Below are 18628 nucleotides of genomic sequence, written 5' to 3' on the forward strand. Positions count from 1 at the left end.
CTCACAGAGATCCGCCTGCCTCTGCCTCCCGAGTGCTGGGATTACAGGCGTGCGCCACCACCGCCCGGCTTTTTTTTTTTTTTTAAATACAAAGCATTAAATCTTGGCTGAATCATTTGATAGTATAAGAGGTAGAGTTGATAAATTTTTATTTTATAGTTGTCAATGCTGAGAATGCCACTTTGCATAAATATGAGGTATAAAATGACAGAAGTATATTTAGGACCATTTCAGAAATTGTTGTTAATTCTGTCCTTAATCCCAAGCCAAAATTTGATTGGGCAATTCTTTGTGAAACTGACATTAGCAGGACTGGACAGATGGTGCAGTTGTGAGCAGTGAGTGCTTCTCTAGGGCCTATAGTCCATTCCAGCACCCACGGCAGGGGAGCTCACAGTGAAGCCTCTTGGTGTGGATTCCCCTTTGTATGCAGTGCCATTGCTTAATAAAGAAGCTGCTTTCATCTAGTGGCTTAACAGAGAGAAGGTGGAGTTGAGGAGATGCCATGTAGCTACAGAAGGAGACAGATGCCTGCCCCGGAACCTTACTGGTAAACCATGAACCTTGTGGTAAAATATAAAATAATAGGAATGGGTTAATTTAAGAAGTAAGAGTTAGTTAATAAAAAGCCTGAGCTAATAGGCCAAGCAGGGCTTTAAATAATATAGTTTTTATGTGATTATTTTGGGTCTGGGTGGTCAGAACCAAATACAGCAGCCAAGGGGCTGTGCACGTTTCTACATCTGTATAAATAGTGCATGTGACTGTGCCCAGAGCGAGCCAGTATCTTAAAGGCTATTGGCTAAAAGAGTTCCCACAGCAACCTCTAACTTACCTGGCCACTGATGGCACCTGCACTCACTTGCTCATACCCACACAGACACATACACATAATTAGAAGTTAAGAAATTAAAAACGAAAAGAAACTCTGAGACTGAAACACTAAGTTTTAAAATCAAAACATTACCTAGTGCAATAGGAAGTGTCTTAGGGTTTCTGTTGCTGTGAAGAGATACCATGACCAAAGTAGAGCACTTGTAGGCCTTCTTTTGCCCCCCCCCCCCATCTCCCACCATCTCCCTCTGTTGTGGCACACACCTTGTAGTAGTACTGGACAAAAGAGAGGCTTCTTCTGGGAGGAATTGAGTGTGGTCTTTCCCGCTCTGCGTTTGGTAGTTTGGTGCAGGCACCTGCTCTGCCTGTAGTTCTTCACAGTTATCTTGAGACACTGAGAGTCATGAAAGCTGGGGGATCCTCTCTGCATACCACAGCTGAGGGGAGGCCTTTTTATGAGTCTCTTTTAGTTGATTCTTTTAAGTATCCAGAGAGGTCATCTCATCTAGTATGTCATCAGTTTTTGGAGAAAAGTTTTCATGTATTATTCTTAGTTAATTCCTTATTGTTTTGTTTTTCTGAGAATTTTATTCCACAGTGGACCCCAAGGTTTCATGGTCACTGGGCAAGTGTTCTCCGTTGAGCTGTAGCCTCACCTCTCAGAGCCTTGTGTTTCGGTTTGAACTTTCTGGGTTCATCTTCTAATTTAGTTTCCATCCTTCCCTACCTGCCCAGTTTTTATTTTGTCTATTTTTTTTTTTTGTGCGAGTTCCTGAATTTAATCTTCCATGTGTTTTACTGAGTTTTCTTTTAATCTCTTCTTTTAGCATTCTGTTTTCATTTTTAAATAGTCACAGTGTTTATAATTTTTTTCTTAGATTTAATTTGTTTTATGTGTATGTGCATTGTGTATATGTGCAATCTGTGCTTGCCTGGTGCCTGCAGAATTCATTAGAGGGCATTGGATCCCCTGAAACTGGAGTTAGGTATGATCATGAGCCACCATGTGTGTGCTGGGAACTGTGTACTGGTCCTCTGGAAGTGCAGCCAGTGCTCTTAACCATTGAGCCATCTCTCCAGCTCCCATTTGGTTTCTGAGAGAATCAGTGATGGTTGTTCTAGTTTACTTCTCACCATTAGTGTTTTCCTCTAACTTTTCTATTAGTTTCATCTATGTACCTGGTTTTCCTGAGCTCCTAGGTAGCCCTTGATTGTAGAAGGAGGGGCTGGTCACAAACTGCCAATTAGTTCTCAGTACGTGAGTGCTGTGTATTATTGTGGCTGCACACATTGGGGTGGCTCTTTGTTTAGAGAACATGGGTTAGTATTTTAGGATCTTTCTCTGTACCAGGTAAGATTCCAGTAGGCTGTCTAGGTACTTCAAGGACGACTGGGAAGGTGGATGTTGGCTGTCATCTCATCCTTGTTTAGCTAGTGCTCTACTTTCATTCCGATTTCTGTGTCCTCCATAGCATAGCCGTTGCCTCGTCCACTGCCCCTGCCTCATCCACTGCCCCTGCCTCACCCACTGCCCCTGCCTCGCCCACTGCCCCTGCCTCGCCCACTGCCCCTGCCTCGTCCACTGCCCCTGCCTCGTCCACTGCCCCTGCCTCGTCCACTGCCCGTGCCTCATCCATTGCCTCTGCCTCCTCCATTGCTTTTGCCTTCTCTATTGCCCTTGCCTCCTCCATGGCTTGGCCCTCACCCCCTCCATAGCATTGCCGCTGCCTCCTCCATAGCCATTGTCTTTGGAGTGTTTTCTTTCTGTTCTTTGCTGGTGTGCAGAAGGGCCAGCAACTAGCTGTGTGCAGTGGGAGAATGTCTGGGTCTCTCAGGCCTGGTCAGCAGGCTTCACCTGCTCCTTATTGCATCTCTTGCTGCTTCTCACCCCTCTCAGAGGTGCTGCTGTCTCCAGCTCCTTAGGCCAGAAGCACTCTTGCCAGTGGTTTACATTTCACCTTCTATGTCCTTCCTGAGCACTGGCTTCAGAGCTTTTGAAATGTAGATGTTCTTTCTTGTTCCACACACTATTGTGATTTTATACGTAAAGGGAGAAACCAGCTCTAAGGAACAAACCTCTTCACTGATGCTTAGTGTGGTTTAAAGAGAAGAGAAACAGGTGTGTGTGCTGCTCTGCCATTCTTATCTGGAGTTGATTAGTTGTGCTTTAACAAAAACTTTCCTTTATTGTGCCGTTTATTTTTCCTTTCCTGGGTTTGATCTGAGAGGTGATTTAATATGTTTACTAATCTGCTAGAGTAGTAATTCTGTCACAGGAGGAAGAGGGCAAAGGCACACTTGAGATTTTCTAGGGCATTTATGTTGGCAGTAAGAGATTAATGTCGGCTCTCCCCACCATGGCCTTGCACATGGTGGTTAGGCAAGTGCTGGACCACTGAGCTTCATCTCCACCTCAGTGTGGTACATTTCCTGAATCTTGAGTATTGTCAGCGATGGTCTGAGATGTGTGAGGGTTTGTCAAGTCGCCTTTGCCAGTGAGATTTAATTAGTTTGAGGCAGGAGACTGGAGCTCATTTATAGTATGTAGGTCAGCTGTAGCACTTTATAGCTCCTGAATTCGAGGTTCCCTGTGGTGGAGGAGGCTTCCTAACATCATGGAGTGCATTGTGGAGCAAGCAGGCCCACAACCTGCATTTCTTATCTCTTGCAGTGTCTGCTCTGGGGTGCTAAATCTCTTTCATTCTTACCAGCACACCTGTAAGTTTTATTCTGTTTTAAGACTACTGAATCTAGTTTGAACTCTGGGGCCATGTTGCAAATTTATGATGTTGGCCGTGAAACACCTTGTGTGAAAAGTAAGAGTTATTTCTACACACTATATCTAAGGAATAAGACTAAGAATCAGTATAAAATCTCTTTAAGTTCCGTATAAGGTGTTAGGAAGAGCAGTTGTCTTAATTCTATTTTTATCTACTATTTAGCATTGTTGTAAATTGACTGCAGTGGCTTCTCTTCATGCCATCAGTTCCTACCAGTTCAGTTTGTCTTTCAGAGATCCTGCCTGCCTGTCTAGCAGATGCCAGCCACTGTTGAGCAAACTTTCCTCCACCCCTCCTGCTTTTAGATCTTTTTAAAAAATATTCCCCATGAAGGATTGGGCAGACTGTCTGCAGTGACATGGGATGCCTGTGGCAGTGAGTCTCTTGATTCTTGGGATGGGTACCCACTCTTACAAGTTGTTTTTAATGTCCCAGGGATTCTTTCTTAAATTAGAGAGCATGGCCATGAGCTCTAGTCATTGCTAAATTGAGCCCATGACGGTTTCTTTGTATGATGCTGTAATCCTCAGGGCTAATTTTTAACATTAGACCTACGAAGGAGCAAGGCAGAATGGAAAGAATTTATGTTTCAAATTCAGTTGTAGTTTAAATACAACTATGTTTGGGACCTTTGATTTGCTGGGTTTATGGTTATTTAGCTGTTATGAGTCTTAACTTCTTTAGCTGTGTGGTTGGAAGGCCAGAGCCATGTGAGAAGAACTCATATGAGCAGTGTTATTTAGTACGCTGTGATACTTGTGGTTCAAATGTGAATACTACTTTTGCTTCTTGAATATTAAATTTCTATCCTTTGGATTTTGTATTTTTAGAACTAATATACCATTATGCATTTGTTTATTATTTTTGACATCAATGTATATTTAGGATAATTTGAATATAAAAATACTTTAAAGGTTTACTTAAAAAAATTCTTTTGGGAGGGTGGGGGATTGAACCTATGAGCACATATACTAAGTGAGTATTCTTCCTCTTAACTGTTTCCAGTCCTCTGCCCAGCAGGTCTTGGCCTTACAGGCTTCCTGCCTCTCCAGAGCTACAACTCTGCCACTAGATGCAGTGCCAATCACAGAGTTTGAAATCACTAGCTAGAAAATTCTGAGACCTAGATTATGTATTTGTCAGAAGTGTGGAAAACAGGGCCAGCGAGATAGCTCAGTAGGTAAATGGGATTACTATGGAGCATGAGAACCTAGTTCAATCCCTAGAACCCATGCGGGTTTAGGGAGAGAGCTGACTCCCATAGGTTGCTCTTCTACTTTGCTGAGCATTCATACATAGTACATAAATATTAAATGAAAGATCAAGAAAGGAGAAGGAGCTGGAGAGCTGTTTTAGCATTTAGGAGCACTTTACTGATCCATAGGATCCAGGTTCAGTTCCCAGTACCACATGGTGGTTCAGAACTATTTGTAACTTCAATTCTAGGGAAACCAGTGTCCTCTCTGGTCTCTGTAGGCACCAGGCTTTGATGGAGGAGGGTCATCTTTCTATCTGTTGTTTCATTGGTTAAGTAATAAAGAAACTGCTTGGCCTCTGATAGGACAGAAAATTAGGTAGGCGGAGTAAACAGAACAGAATGCTGGGAGAAAGAAGCTGAGTCAGGGAGTCGCCATGATTCTCCCACCCGACACAGCCGCAGGTTAAGATCTTCCCTGGTAAGCCACCTCGTGGGCTACACAGATTATTAGAAATGGGTTAGATCAATATGTAAGAGCTAGCCAATAAGAGGCTGGAACTAATGGGCCAGGCAGTGTTTAAAAGAATACAGTTTTCGTGTAATTATTTCGGGTAAAGCTAGCCCAGTGGCACGACGCAGCCCACCGCTCTTACTACAAGGCTTGTAGTACACCTACACACATGTACGCAAAACAATCATACATACAAAAGTAGGGAAACCAGAACTTAAAATGGAGTCTCTCTCTCTCTCTCTCTCTCTCTCTCTCTCTCTCTCTCTTTCTCTCTCTCTCTCTCTCCTTCTCCCCCCACCCCTCAGACTGTTTCTGGTAGGCTTGCTGGATATACCAGGCCAGCCCCAAATTTGTGGTCTTCCTGCTTCAGTCCCTCCAGTGTGGGAATTGCAGGTGTATTCTACCATGTTCAATTTTGAGTTTTAAGTATATGTGACATTTTTAATCTTCCTGTTTGTGATAGTGCTCCTGTCACCCCTCCCTAGGAAAAAGGTTTGTTTTGTTTCATTTCTGAGGTTTCTTCCAAGACCATTTTGTTTCATTGCTTCAGGGCTGAGAGGAGGCAGAGCCCTGAAAGGACTAGTGAACAGATCTGGTCACCTAGGCTCCTGGGGAGCAGGCAAGAGTCTATGATAGGATTTTTATTTGCCCTTGGCCAAAGTATTTGGGTAACTTCAACTTTGCTCTTAACAAACACTATTTCAAGATTTAAAGCAAGCCTCTGAGTGTTGGCTTTATCTAAGTCTATTAGATATTTATCTAAGTCTTTATCTATTAGGTGTGATTGGTCCTTCGTTGTTAATGCTTTTCAACAAAGCCTGGTATAATACTTAATTTTAGCTTTAAAGCAAAGGAACTAAATGTTTTAAAATAATTGGAAGTTTCCAAGTGCCTTTGACTGAACTAGTTACAGAGTTTGTGGCAGTGCTCTGTGGCACTAACACCACACAGCAGGGGACAGTGGCTTCTCTTTGACACCAAGAGCAGAGGCACAGGAGGTTAGTGCAAGCGCCAGGGTTAGAAAACCTTTCGGAATCAGCCAATATTTGCCTGTGGAGCTGCGCGGATACTGTAGATGAAAGTGCTCCAGTGAGTGAATCCCTGGGCGTGGGTGTCCTGGGGACAGACTCAGCCAGTACGTGAGCCTCTAATGTGTCTTCATTTTCTAACACTTGAAACATGGCCACTGTCTTCATAGTGATTTGTATTATTGCTGTTTGTGTTCCTTCTTTTCCCCCCTCCCCTGCCCAGGGTTCTTGAGTATAGAACAGTATTCTTAGCTTTAGTGATGAGTGTTCTATGTATCTTTTCCAATTTTAACTATTCTGTTTTTATTTTATCTCCCTTGAGATTTATTTAGAAATTAATTTTAGGCTTTCTGATTAAAGCACAGAGACATTACTTTTACTAGAAGAAACAAAGGGACTTGTATAGAAAAGTAGACAAGGCATAGGCCCAGCAGTGAGAAGATGGAGCAGCTGTGGTGATAGAGCTCTTAGAGCTCGCAGTGTCCTCGTTGTGTCAAGGGTTGCTTGCCTGCCTAGCCTTGGATACACAGGCCCTTATATAAATGTAGTATTTGCATATACCTAAGATGGGCTTTCTCCTAATAGCTTAGCTTATTCTCAGATTCCATCTGATGCAGTTTAGATGCTGTGTAAATAATGGTGATATCATGTTGCTTAAGGAAACATATTTCAGTTATGGTGTCCCATATCTGTATTCCCAGTTCTTAGGAGGCAGGTGGGTCTTTGTGTGTTGGAGGCTAGCCCGGTCTACATAGTGAGTTCAAGGCCAGTCAGGGCTATATAGTGAGACTCTGTCTCAAACACACACGCACATGCACACATACATATACAGTGTTAGAAAAAAAAAACTCTTAAAAAATTAGCTGTCCATATGTCAGCCATAGATTAACAGGTAGGATTCTGAGCTTCAGACAGTAGTGGCTTGGTTATGGCCTTTGTAATTTTTCTTTTGAAGTTAAAACTGTTTTGGGGTAAAGAAATGTGCTTATTTCCCGAGCCCTGGAATGTGCCAGTCAGCTGCATAAGCACCTGAGTTAGTCCCAGTTGCAGTGTAGGGATGCTACTTTTCTGCCCTGGGTGCTTCTGTTTTGAAAAAGAATTGTCCATCAAAATGATTGACTTTGTGGGGGAGGAAATGAACTATGGTAAGGCTGGGGGCGCACAACTGTGTGGTACAGGGCCATGGTGGATCCCTTTTGTCCTGTTCATCAGACCTACCTGGCAGGATCTGAAAGCAGGGCTGTTTGGAGTGCGGAGCAGCACAGCCTCTGCTGGCTAACGTTTAAAGTCCCCAAGTTTTAAATGTGTTTAAAAAACAAAAGCCTGCTAAGGAGGCAAGGCTCCCTGCTGCATGTCAAGTGACCTGCCTTAGCTGCTGGTGAGTGCATTGGTTTTGTTAGCAGCTGCTTCTCTGAGGAGCCTCTCTATGAACTGTGCTGCCCCAAAACTCTCACCTCCTGAACTAGCTGCCCAGGTGGGGGAGCAGGAAATTTCTTGGCAGGAAAAAAATGTCTTCTTCCAGGCAGAACAGGCAGAGAGACCCTTATTCCCAGTCCTTGGGACCAGATGTTTCAGATTGTAGACCTTCAGATTTGGTGCTGTTAGCATATACTTCAGTGGCTTGCCGTCCTTAATGTAAAGACATGAAGTCTTGAACACCTCCAAGTGTGAATTTAGAAAGATTTTCAACACCAGATTTTTGTTTTAGGAATGGTCAACTTTAACTTTTTTTTTTTTTTTGTCCTGGAACATTGACCAGGCTGACCTCAAACTCAAAGAGGTCCGTGTGTCTCTGCCTCTTGAGTGCTGGGATTAAAGGCAAGCACCACCATGCCTGGCCACTTATTTTTAAATCTTACTTGTTTTATTTACTTACATTAAAAAATTTAAATTTTTAAAAATGTGTATGAGAGTCTTGCCTTTATGTATGTATGTTCACCGGGTGTGTGCCTGTGCACATAAAGAAGAGGGCACTGGCTTTCCTGGGATTGGAGTTGTAGGCCATCATGTGGGGGCTGGGAATCCAACCTAGGCCCTTTCCAAGAACAGCCAGTTCTCTTAACTGCTGAGTAATCTCTCTAGCCCCTTATTTGGTTTTAAAATAAGTATAGTTCATGAATTGAATAGGGAGTAATAGCTGAAAGTGGTTTTTAAAAATATGGGTACTTTATAGTAAATGGTTAGGCAGATGAAGATTGTTTCAACAGCGCATGATTACGAGCTTGTTTTATTTTGATATTTAAGATGATTAGCTATGTAAAAGTCTTGATAGAAATTATTTCCACACCCTTGTTCCCAAACCCAGAAAGGCTGATGTGTACTCTTCATTGGAAGAAATTATGGTGTGAAGTTGAATATAAGTGCCCATGGTGTGAAGTTGAGTATAAATGCTTATTTTATCAGCTTTCCTTTTCTGTGGGAACTTGTTCTTAATGGTTTATAAGTAAAAAAGAAATAAATTTATTGCAAATTTCTTGTCGTTTTCCAGGCTGAACTCACAGGAATCAAATGGCGTAGGTACAATTTTGGAGGACACGGGGACTGTGGACCCATAATTTCAGCCCCAGCCCAAGATGATCCAATCCTGTTAAGTTTCATCCGCTGTCTGCAAGCCAACCTGCTGTGTGTATGGCGTCGTGATGTCAAGCCAGATTGCAAAGAGCTATGGATTTTCTGGTGGGGAGATGAACCCAACCTAGTGGGAGTAATACATCATGAACTGCAGGGTAAGGATTTTGTTTTTCCTTAAAAATTATTTGCTCATATGTTTTTGAACAATGATAAATTTTGGAAAGGTTAAGAGTTGCTTAAAACAAAGATCCTAAGTATTCAGTAAGCTGTACGTTAGCCAAGGGCCCTCACTTTTCAATCTGATTTCCCTTCCCCAAAAGTTTCTGTTCTTACCAGTCATGCTGAAAATTAGAATCTTGTAAGATCATCTTAAAATTATTTTATTATTAGTTAAAGACAGGGAGTCACCATGTAACCTTAAATTTAGAGTACTCCTTCTGGTTCAGCCTCGTGCGTGCTGAGATACAGGTGTTCATCACCTTGTCCTTCCACCTCTGAAATCGTCGCTGTTAAAGGAAAGTGTTGTGTACACAGCGTGCTGTGTTTGGAGACAAGGCTATGGGCTATTTTAATGGTGAATTGTGAGTAATTTACCTAGTAAGACAGCTATATGAACAGAACTTTTCCTCCCTTGGACTTTTTGCTAGCTGAACTCTTCATTGGAAAATTGAAAATACAGACACTTAATGCGGCCTTGATTGGACAAATTTCTGATTGACCTCAAATAGTGTTTTGGAGAAAGATAACCCTCTATAAAGTGCCGCAGATGGTTTCCTTCAAGTCACTCTTCACTGATTCCAGAAATACTAATTTTTAACTTACTAATTTTTGACTTGAGTTTGCCTATGACACCTGGAAACTTTGAATTAATGCAAGATTTGTTAGTCTAAACTACTTTTTATATTTACCATATGTTTACAGTGGCAGAAAATGTTGTCTGTAGTTTTTGAGTTCTGGCAGACATTTTCAGTCCTCTATCCAACAGTTTCTAGTTTGTATCCTACAGAATTTCCTAAGTCAAGAGAAATTACAGCATTTATTTTGTTTTTGAACCAGGCCTTTCTGTATTGCTTGTGCTGCCCTTGGACTCCCCAGTGCTGTGTTGCAGGCTGCTCACCACGCCTGACTCGGCCCCATCTCAGTGAAGAGTGCTGGCCCTTCTGACCTGGGCTCCTGTAGGCTCTGTAACCTAACCGACTCTCTAGTTAATTTGTGGTTGAAAAATTGATGAGATGTTTTGTTAGTTTGTGTTCTTATTATTTATTACAGGAAGGCATAAAACAAACTTCAGTGTATTCTTGTGGGTCTGATTTAAAGGTCTAAATTTGCCTAAAGGATTTTCTGCCAAATTCTTTCAAAACTTGTTAGCAGTCTTTGTGTTTTGTTTTGATTTTGGTGGCATATCCTGCCACAGCAGCTAGGGGGCAGTACAGCCCAGTGGACTAATTGAGCTAACTGCTGGGATCTATGCATCCTCATATTCTGGTGTTTGTTCCATACATGGGCATTCTCTCTGGGTGAGATTGCTTACTGGTGGGCTCATCAGCAGAGTTGCAGAGTTGACGTTCATCTCAAAACCTTGTGTACTTTGTAGATGGTAGAAGGAAAGTTAGATTTTATACCACCTATGTTTTGGTTTTTCAGAGTCTCTAAGAGAGTTTCTAGGTGATCCTTGTTATTTTATGTTTGTCTGAATATCAAAATGTTACATTATTTTAATTGTTTACATGTGGATGAATATAGTATTTTTTTAACTTTTCTTCTTTAGTTTTTAATTAAAACTATTTTAAACCAATGTTGATTGATTAAACTATTAATCTATCATGGGAGGGCATGTGCATGCACTGTGTCATAGCTGTAGAGGTGAGAGGACAGTTTTTGAGAGTTCTCGCTGGTGCTCACCCTCCCTCCCTCCCTCCCTCCTTCCACCATGTGTGTTCTAAGACTTAAGTAGCTTGGCTTATGGCAAGTAACTTTAACTGCTGAGCCATCTCCCAGCCCTTTTCTTTTCTTTTTGGTGACCTCTTATTTCATTTTGTAACAGTTTGGAAGCTGAGCCTGCCCACTTAGGAAGTGGTTTGTTCCTGACAGCAGTGAGTGCTGTTGGAGGAGCTGACAGGTGGGCTGCTCACCGTCTCCTCACTGCTTTACAGCATGCATGACTCCATTGCTGTGCGACGTTTGTGGTAAAGAGTGAAGCAAAGATTTATTTTTAAATAGTTTTTAGTTTGTTTTAAACTGTAAAAACACTACTTTTACTTTTTCTTAAATCAAAGTTTCTCTTGTAGCTCTGGCTGCCTTGGGAGTAGCTGCGTAGACCAGGCTGGCCTCAGACTCAGAGATCTGCCTCTGTCACCTGAGTGCTGGGGTTAAAGTGTGTCACACCACTCCTGTGAAAGCCCTGCACTTTAATTAGATAGTATGACAGCAGAATGAGCACTGGAAAGGACAAACAAAGCAGTTGGAGTAGTTGTTTGTGTGCGCATGAAGTAGCTGTGCCTTGGTTTTCACTTACTAACCATTGTGTTTCCCCAGGGGAGTAGGATCTTGTTTTTACACTCTTTCCTTTTGAGAACTGTGAAGTGTGTTTTCTTGCTGAGTAGCCGTGGCATCCTTGAGTGTCCCTTCCATTCAGTGTGCTGAATGTCGGGAAAGTTATTAGAGCCAATCACATAAATTGTCCACTTTTGTATGTAAAAGTGGAGGAAAGAGTACTATTTTGTGGCTCACGTATTGGGAAATATTTGAAATTTAATTAGAAAAGTGAGTTACATAATGGCAGTGATGGTGACATGGTCAGGAAGCCTGTGGTAGAGGGGAGCGTTCCTGTTGGTTGCTATAGAGTTGGGAGTATCGAACATGTCCTTTTCCAGTGTATTTAAGGTAATTTTATTTTGGGTAAAATAAACTTTAGCAGAATCCTGCTAGCAGCTGTGAATCTCTCAGGTACAAGGTTGTGCTATTGTAAGTTAACAGGGATATTAAAGTATTGTCCTGCTTTTTGGTTATGTTTTGGAGTTTCCCTTGTTATGGTTGTTATACTTCATAGCATACTGCTGGCAAGCACAGTAAATACTGCAGCTGCCCGCCTTGGTGTACACGTGTATATATTAGTAAAGTAGCATCAAGAGAGAGGACTCCTCCAGGACTTGTGTTGAATTTACAACATTGTAGCCACAGGGACATTGTGTGGCCCTGGATTGCTGGGCTCCAGTACTGTGTAGTCACTTAACTCTGGGAGTCTTTGGTCAGTTTATTTAACTGGTCATTGTCTTAGTTCCCTTGCTGTAAATTGGATTATGAGGCTAAAGTTAATAAAGCCCTGAGCTAGCACACACAGCAGTTAATCTATAGCTGTAGCTGTTGGCTGTTTCTGCTGTGCTGACGACTCTGAGCTCATGGATAAGAATTACATTTTGGCATTTTCTAAACATTTGATTCTGTTCTGTGTAGCAGTTAGTGCTTGCTACTGCCAAATATTAAAGTTTGCTTTCAAGCTGAAAAATTATATTTTCTAGCTTTAATGTTTGGGTGGGCTAATAGGAAATAACAAAACATCTCAGTACAAAGATAATCTGCTCATTGGAAATGTACTGGATTTTCCATAAATTTTTTAATTTGTGTATGGGTGTGCATCAAAGCATGCATGCACCACTATGGACATGTTGTAGACGCCAGAGGATTCCTTTTGGAAGTTCTCTCCTTTCGTGATGGCTTCTGGGGCTTGGATACAGATCTTGCATGCATGGCTAGTGTTTTCACCTGCTCAGTCATCATGCTAGCTCCTTCTCATTTCATAGGAAACCCCAGTTGTGTGAAGAAGACAGTAGTTTGATTTATTGTACCCTCTAAGTAGATTTGTGACTGCTACTATATGCCAAAGCAGGGTACTACTGAATGTGTAGTCTTCTTTTTTGGCTATATGAGTTCTTCTGTCTGTGAGTCCAGTCAGGGGAATTTATAGTTTAGAAGGTGTGTAAGAGAGACTCACACTCTAGTAAGAATATGCGAGAGGGGTAGACCAGGTTGGCCCTGACCTCACAGAGATACCAATTGCAAGGGGTAAAGATATCTGTCACCACACCTGGCTTAAAACATATTTTTATTGCTATCCTATTTTTCTATATTTTATTCTAAATTGGTTTGCCAAAGCTATAAAGTAGTAATAATTGTATAATGACTATCTATATAAACATACAAACTCACTTAAGTATTTTACTTATAAGTAATACATCCTTAACATACTTGACATTTATTAAGACTTTAATGAGGAACAAATTCTTATTGTGAAATTATGAAAAGATAGTGACTCAAATTCTTTCATATGAAGAATAGAAAAAGATTCAGCGAACTAGAATTATTAAGCTAAATGTGCTTGAAATTGAGAGACCAGCCAAAGTCTAAACTTTCTATTGTAAATAACATCCGCGTGTTACTGCAGGCAACTTATTGAACCGTGTAATTAGTTTTTTTTTTTTAAATGAGACATTTATACTAAGATCATAGTGAGATAGAATGTGAAGAAGGGAAGGCTCGTGTCCCACTGATAGGAAAATTAAGCGGCTGGCAGCATTATAAAGAGTATTGCTGTAGGGAAAAGTCAAACAAAGTTTTGATTTGGGCATTAATTTTGGTATCATGCTCTAAGGTTTTTTTTTTTTTTTGCACTGACATGAAAAACCTATTTATATACAGTGAACCCCAGTTAAAATCTTTTAAAAATTATTTCTATTATTTGTAACTTGTGTATGTGTGTTTGTATCTTTGTGTGGGCTTGCACAAATGAGTACAGGTACCTGAAGAGGCATTGGCTCTCTTAGATGGAGGCCTAGGTGCTTGTGAGCTCCCTGATGTATCAGTGTGCTGGGAACCTTTACAAGGCAGCAGGCACTTGGAGCTGCTGTGAAGTTCAAAGTTCGTCTTAATGAACTTCACATTTAATCTCTAGCGCAGATTAGATGTCAGTTGGCAGTAGGTACCCTGTATTTCATGTGTGAGTGTTCTGATTTTGGTGAAGACTTTGCTGTGGGCACAGTCTTTGCCTGGCAGGTTTGACTATTACCTTTTGTACCCTCTCCCCTGCCCACTGGTTTCTACTTTTTCTTTCAGAACCTTGTCTACCCATAGCAAATTTTAAGACTTAGTTGGCTTTGTTGTGCATTAAAAGGATATAAGAATTTCTTTGCCCAATAAAATTCTAGCTCTTATTGAGGGAGGCCAATTTAAGTATATGAATGTGGAAAAATTGGGACACTGAGTATCACTTGAACCAAAGGCCTGATTCAAGAAAGAGCTGTATATTTGAACATTGGATTTGAAAGGCGTTATAGACACAGGTACGTGTAGAGAGCAAGCCTTGGCTTTAAAGCACACCTTTGGCTGAACACTCAAATACTGTGTATGCTCTTACTGTTCCTTTATGTAGGAAAGGGCATCTGCTTCTGACATAAACTGAAATCTTGTGGGTAAGCAAAGTCCCCACAGAAGATCCCCTTGTTCTTGTCATTGTCCATTTTGTGTGAATGTAGCTGACCCAGTGGGAAAGAAGTGTAGAGGAGATTTCTGGTTTTGTCACTCCTCTCATAATACTGGAGCTCCTGCAACACCCAGTTAGTCTAGGATAGTCCCAGGAACTGGTAAATACCATTTAATAACAGAGGAATGAAAAATAAATGAAATACTTGAGTGCATGAATACTTGACATGAATGTATGATAGGCATTAGCATCTGCACATATCTTGTTGAAGGGTTAGATGTTGCTGTGGTCATTAGAGGGCTGCCTCTCCACTTCCTCCACTTTCCCATTTATTGTCACACTGAGAGGTTTGGGTAAAGCAGGAAGTAGTGCTGAGGATGCCTTGAGTTGTTCTGCAGTCTCTGTGCTTAAAGTACAGAGTGCTAACATGGGTTGTGATCTCCATGCTGAACTTATTATCAGTAATTGTTAGAACAATATTATAAGTACAATTTCCGTTTGATTTTGTTTTATGCTTTTGTAGTTGGAAATGAGGAGTTAATCCACTCAGCTGTGAATATCATTAGCAGCTAAGGTTTTTACAACTTCTCTGCAGTGTGGGGACTATAGAGAACACACACAGATAGGTTTACCTGCAGATGCAGATACTCTGCAAGTCTGCCACTCACTGTAGACCCTCGATGCTAGATTCAGCTGTGTTAGCATTGTCTGTCTGAGCTGCTGTACTCATGCAGCTTAAAGAGAGTATACCATTATAGCCAGGAGATGTACAGCGATTTGTTTTTAGACTCCCATCTGTGTAATATTTCTTTGAGCAATTTTCCACAAGTTCTGGGCCACATAACCTATTTAAACTCAGTGTTGGTGAGAGCACTGTCTTGTTTTGACTCTGGCTCTTTCATACTGTGATTTGGCAGTGAATTCAGGGAATGAGCATTATCTTCTTGAGGCCCAACTAGGCCTGAACTGAAGGCCTTCTGCATTGCTCACATGCTGGTGTGGTTGGTCTCTGCTGTTATGGTAGTGGAACCGAGTGTGAGCTGGCTGCCAGGGTCTTGTGGTAGCATAACACCTTGCAGTCTGGACTTAATCACACAGCATAACTGGCTTGACTGAAGGGAAAAAAAGAAACAAATGGGATAAGGACAGTATTTTTGTGTCAAGCAGATTGTGTTCATCCAGTGCTTAAGCAGAGATTAGAATGCCGACAGGCTGTTGTAGCCTCTTTTCCCTTACATGTAAAGTGCCTTCTTTTTAAGAAATTACTTTTACTTGTGAATTTTCTGGACTTGGGGAGTCAAGATGCCTTGCTGATTGAAATATGAACGGTGTTCGTTTGGCAGACTTCCTGACAAAGCAGTGTCCGGCAGGGACATGTCTGGAGTGCCTGCCTGAGGAAGTGAGGCGGGAGACCAGCAAAGGTGCTGCTTGTCTTTGCACTAAGATGACTCTTTTCCACAGTTGATCTTGAACTTGTTTGCTATTCATAAGGAAGTATGTTATTCACATGGGGATATATTTAGCCCAAAGGAGGCAAATTCAGGGATTCTATACTGAGTTTCAGGTACTATATTTTTAGCTTATTTTAAAAAGTAGCTTGGTATATATTTATAATGAAAAGCATCCCTGAACGAATTACTTACCATTCTGATTATTGAGGGAGGAAACAGCATTTGCCAACAATGACCCGTTTTGTGGAAATGTTTGACATAGTGTTTGCTGGTTTCATGAAGAGCATAGCAAAGGAAGGTTGGGTACCTGCCCTGTTACCTCAGGAAAGACTTTGTGACCTCAGTTCAGCTAGAACAGCAGATTCAAGCACACCCCTGCCTAGTCTGTTAAGTATGAAACATTATATTAGAAGAAAAAGTTAAATGACTTAAATATGTCAGCGTAAGGGATTTGTACAGATCTGTTTTGTACGGAATCTATTTGGTTCTCATGGTATTGTGTCCGTGGCCGGGATGTCTTGGTGTAGGAGCTGGTTCTGTTCTCATGGTATTGTGGCTCTAGCTGGGATTCCCTGGTGTAGGAGCTGATTCTGTTTAACTACACCCACACTTAAATACTTACAGTAATGATCTGTGAGCAGGTGCTTTAAGAGCATTCTTTGAGCTTATAGATAGAAAATTTTACTGTTTAATAATCTTTCATATTTACCACATTTATGGATCTTATGTAGGGCTATGCAGAATATTGAAATGAATCTGAAACATTTCTGCCTCCCAGAAGCTGAAAACTAGGCATTGTTAAATGCAGAAAGCAGTCAGTCTTCTTACAAGGCCTTACATGTCGAAGGAGGCAGAGCTGTGAGGAAGCGAGAGCCAGTGATCTGACCCTTATAGAGAGGCTTGTGTGGAAAAGCCCACAGGATCACATGGAAGGTGCCGTGGGAAGAGTCAGACCCGAGAAATGGGTTGGGAAGGCATGTTGCCTCCCAAGGTCAGAGGATAACGGTAGTTTGTAGGTAAGAGGCAGGATTGGTGTAGAGTAGAAGTACCTCAGAGGTTTCAGCACCTCAGTCTTCCCCCGTTGTGAGTAGGACTAGCTTGGTGCCTGGCACACACACCAGGAGGCCAGCCAGCAAGCACATTGTTAGCTGAATCACGGTGATTCCTGTAGTACTAGGGACTGTCCTGGACTGTGCAGGAAGGCAGGAGACATTGTTTAAGGAGAAAGCATGACTACATTTAAAATCCATTCCCCTCTGTCTACCATGTGTGTTTGTATACATATGTGTGTTGGCATACATGCTCATGGGTGCTGCTGCATGTGGAGGCCAGAGGTCAAGGTTCTGGTGTCCTGAATTGCTTTCCCTTTCTTTTCTTTTCTTTTTTTTTCCTTTGGGACAGTGTGTTTCACTGAACCTGGAGCCCACCTATTCAGTTAAGCAGGCTGGTCAGTGAGCCCTGGGGATCTACCTGCCACTGGGGTCACAAGCAAAGCACTTTGCCACATTTAGCGTCTTATGTGTGTGCTGGAGATCTGAACTCAAGGCTTATGTTTATGCAGCAGGAAGTACTTTACTCACCAAACCTGCACCCTCAGCCTGCCCTTCAGAGAGTCCCTTGATTGTATATTGAAAATACAGTTATGTAAATTAAGGACTAATTCTTCAGATTGTTAGAATACTGCTTGAGGTGCTGAAGAGATAGCTCAGTGGTTAAGGGCACTGGCTGCCCTTCCAGAGGTCAATTGCCAGCAACCATAACTTCTTGGTGATTAACAACCACCTGTAATGAAATCTGGTGCCCTCTACTGGTCTGCAAGGACACATGCAAATAAATCTTTAGAAACAAAAAAAAGAAAACTGTTTGAAACCTTTATTACTGGGAATCCTGGGAGATATGCGCTCCTTTGTCACTTGCCTTTTCTGTTTCCAGTCTGCTTGAACTCTGGATCCACCATTCACCTGGAGAGCCCCACTGTTGTGGAATAGAATATTTGTTTAACTTTGTAAAGATGCATTGCATTTGTTTGTGTTGTAGAATAATTGTTTAACGATGTAAAGATGTGATGTTGTTTCCCCTTGTCTGCCTAAGGCCCTGGTTGGTCTAATAAAAAGCTGAATGGACAATAACTAGGCAGAGGAGGGACAGGTGGGGCCGGTAGGCAGAGAGAAAAGGGGGCCTGGCCAGCCAGGGGCCAGCCAGCCAGCCTGCCATGGAGGTAGCAGGAAAGCAGGATGGGCAGTGCTAAGAGGTAAGCAAGCCTCGGGGCAGCATGCATATTAATAGAAATGGGTTAATTTCAGTTAAAAAAAAGCTAGTAACAAGCCTAAGCTAAGGCTGAACATTTGTAATTAATAAGTCTTCGTGGGGCTGGAGAGATGGCTCAGCGGTTAAGAGCACTGGCTGCTCTTCTAGAGGCCCTGAGTTCAATTCCCAGCAACCATACGGTGGCTAACAACCATCTGTAATAAGATTTGGTGCCCTCTTCTGGCCTGCAGGCAGAACACTGTATACATAATAAATAAATTAAAGAAAAAAGAAAATTAGTAAGTCTTCGTGTCTTTATTTGGGAGCTGGTTGGCAACCCAAAGAAAGTTCCAAGTATACCTAACCTCTTCTAAATTTCTTTTTTAAATGTATAACTGGGCTCTACACTTTGGGTATTAAAATGGAAATTTAAACTTTTATTTGAAGTTAATAAGTTTCTAGAAGTCAGTGTTGAAAGTGGTCTCACAACAGTTCTGGTTCTGGCTGTGTGAGGATGCTAGGTCTTGAACAT

At 41.8% G+C, this 18628-nt stretch overlaps 1 protein-coding gene across 2 annotated transcripts in view; it reads left to right on the forward strand.

Moving 5' to 3' along the window:
• Med13l (mediator complex subunit 13 like) overlaps nucleotides 1–18628 on the forward strand; it is a 243548-nt gene that overhangs the window by 27837 nt on the left and 197083 nt on the right. For both annotated transcript variants that reach the window (XM_005344347.2, XM_013349494.2), the window contains exon 2: nucleotides 8840–9077. In XM_005344347.2, coding sequence (XP_005344404.1) covers nucleotides 8840–9077 — 238 coding nt within the window. The remainder of the gene's footprint in view (nucleotides 1–8839; nucleotides 9078–18628) is intronic.

The sequence above is a fragment of the Microtus ochrogaster genome, chromosome 2, assembly GCF_000317375.1.
Source record: "Microtus ochrogaster isolate Prairie Vole_2 chromosome 2, MicOch1.0, whole genome shotgun sequence".
NCBI lineage: Eukaryota > Metazoa > Chordata > Mammalia > Rodentia > Cricetidae > Microtus > Microtus ochrogaster.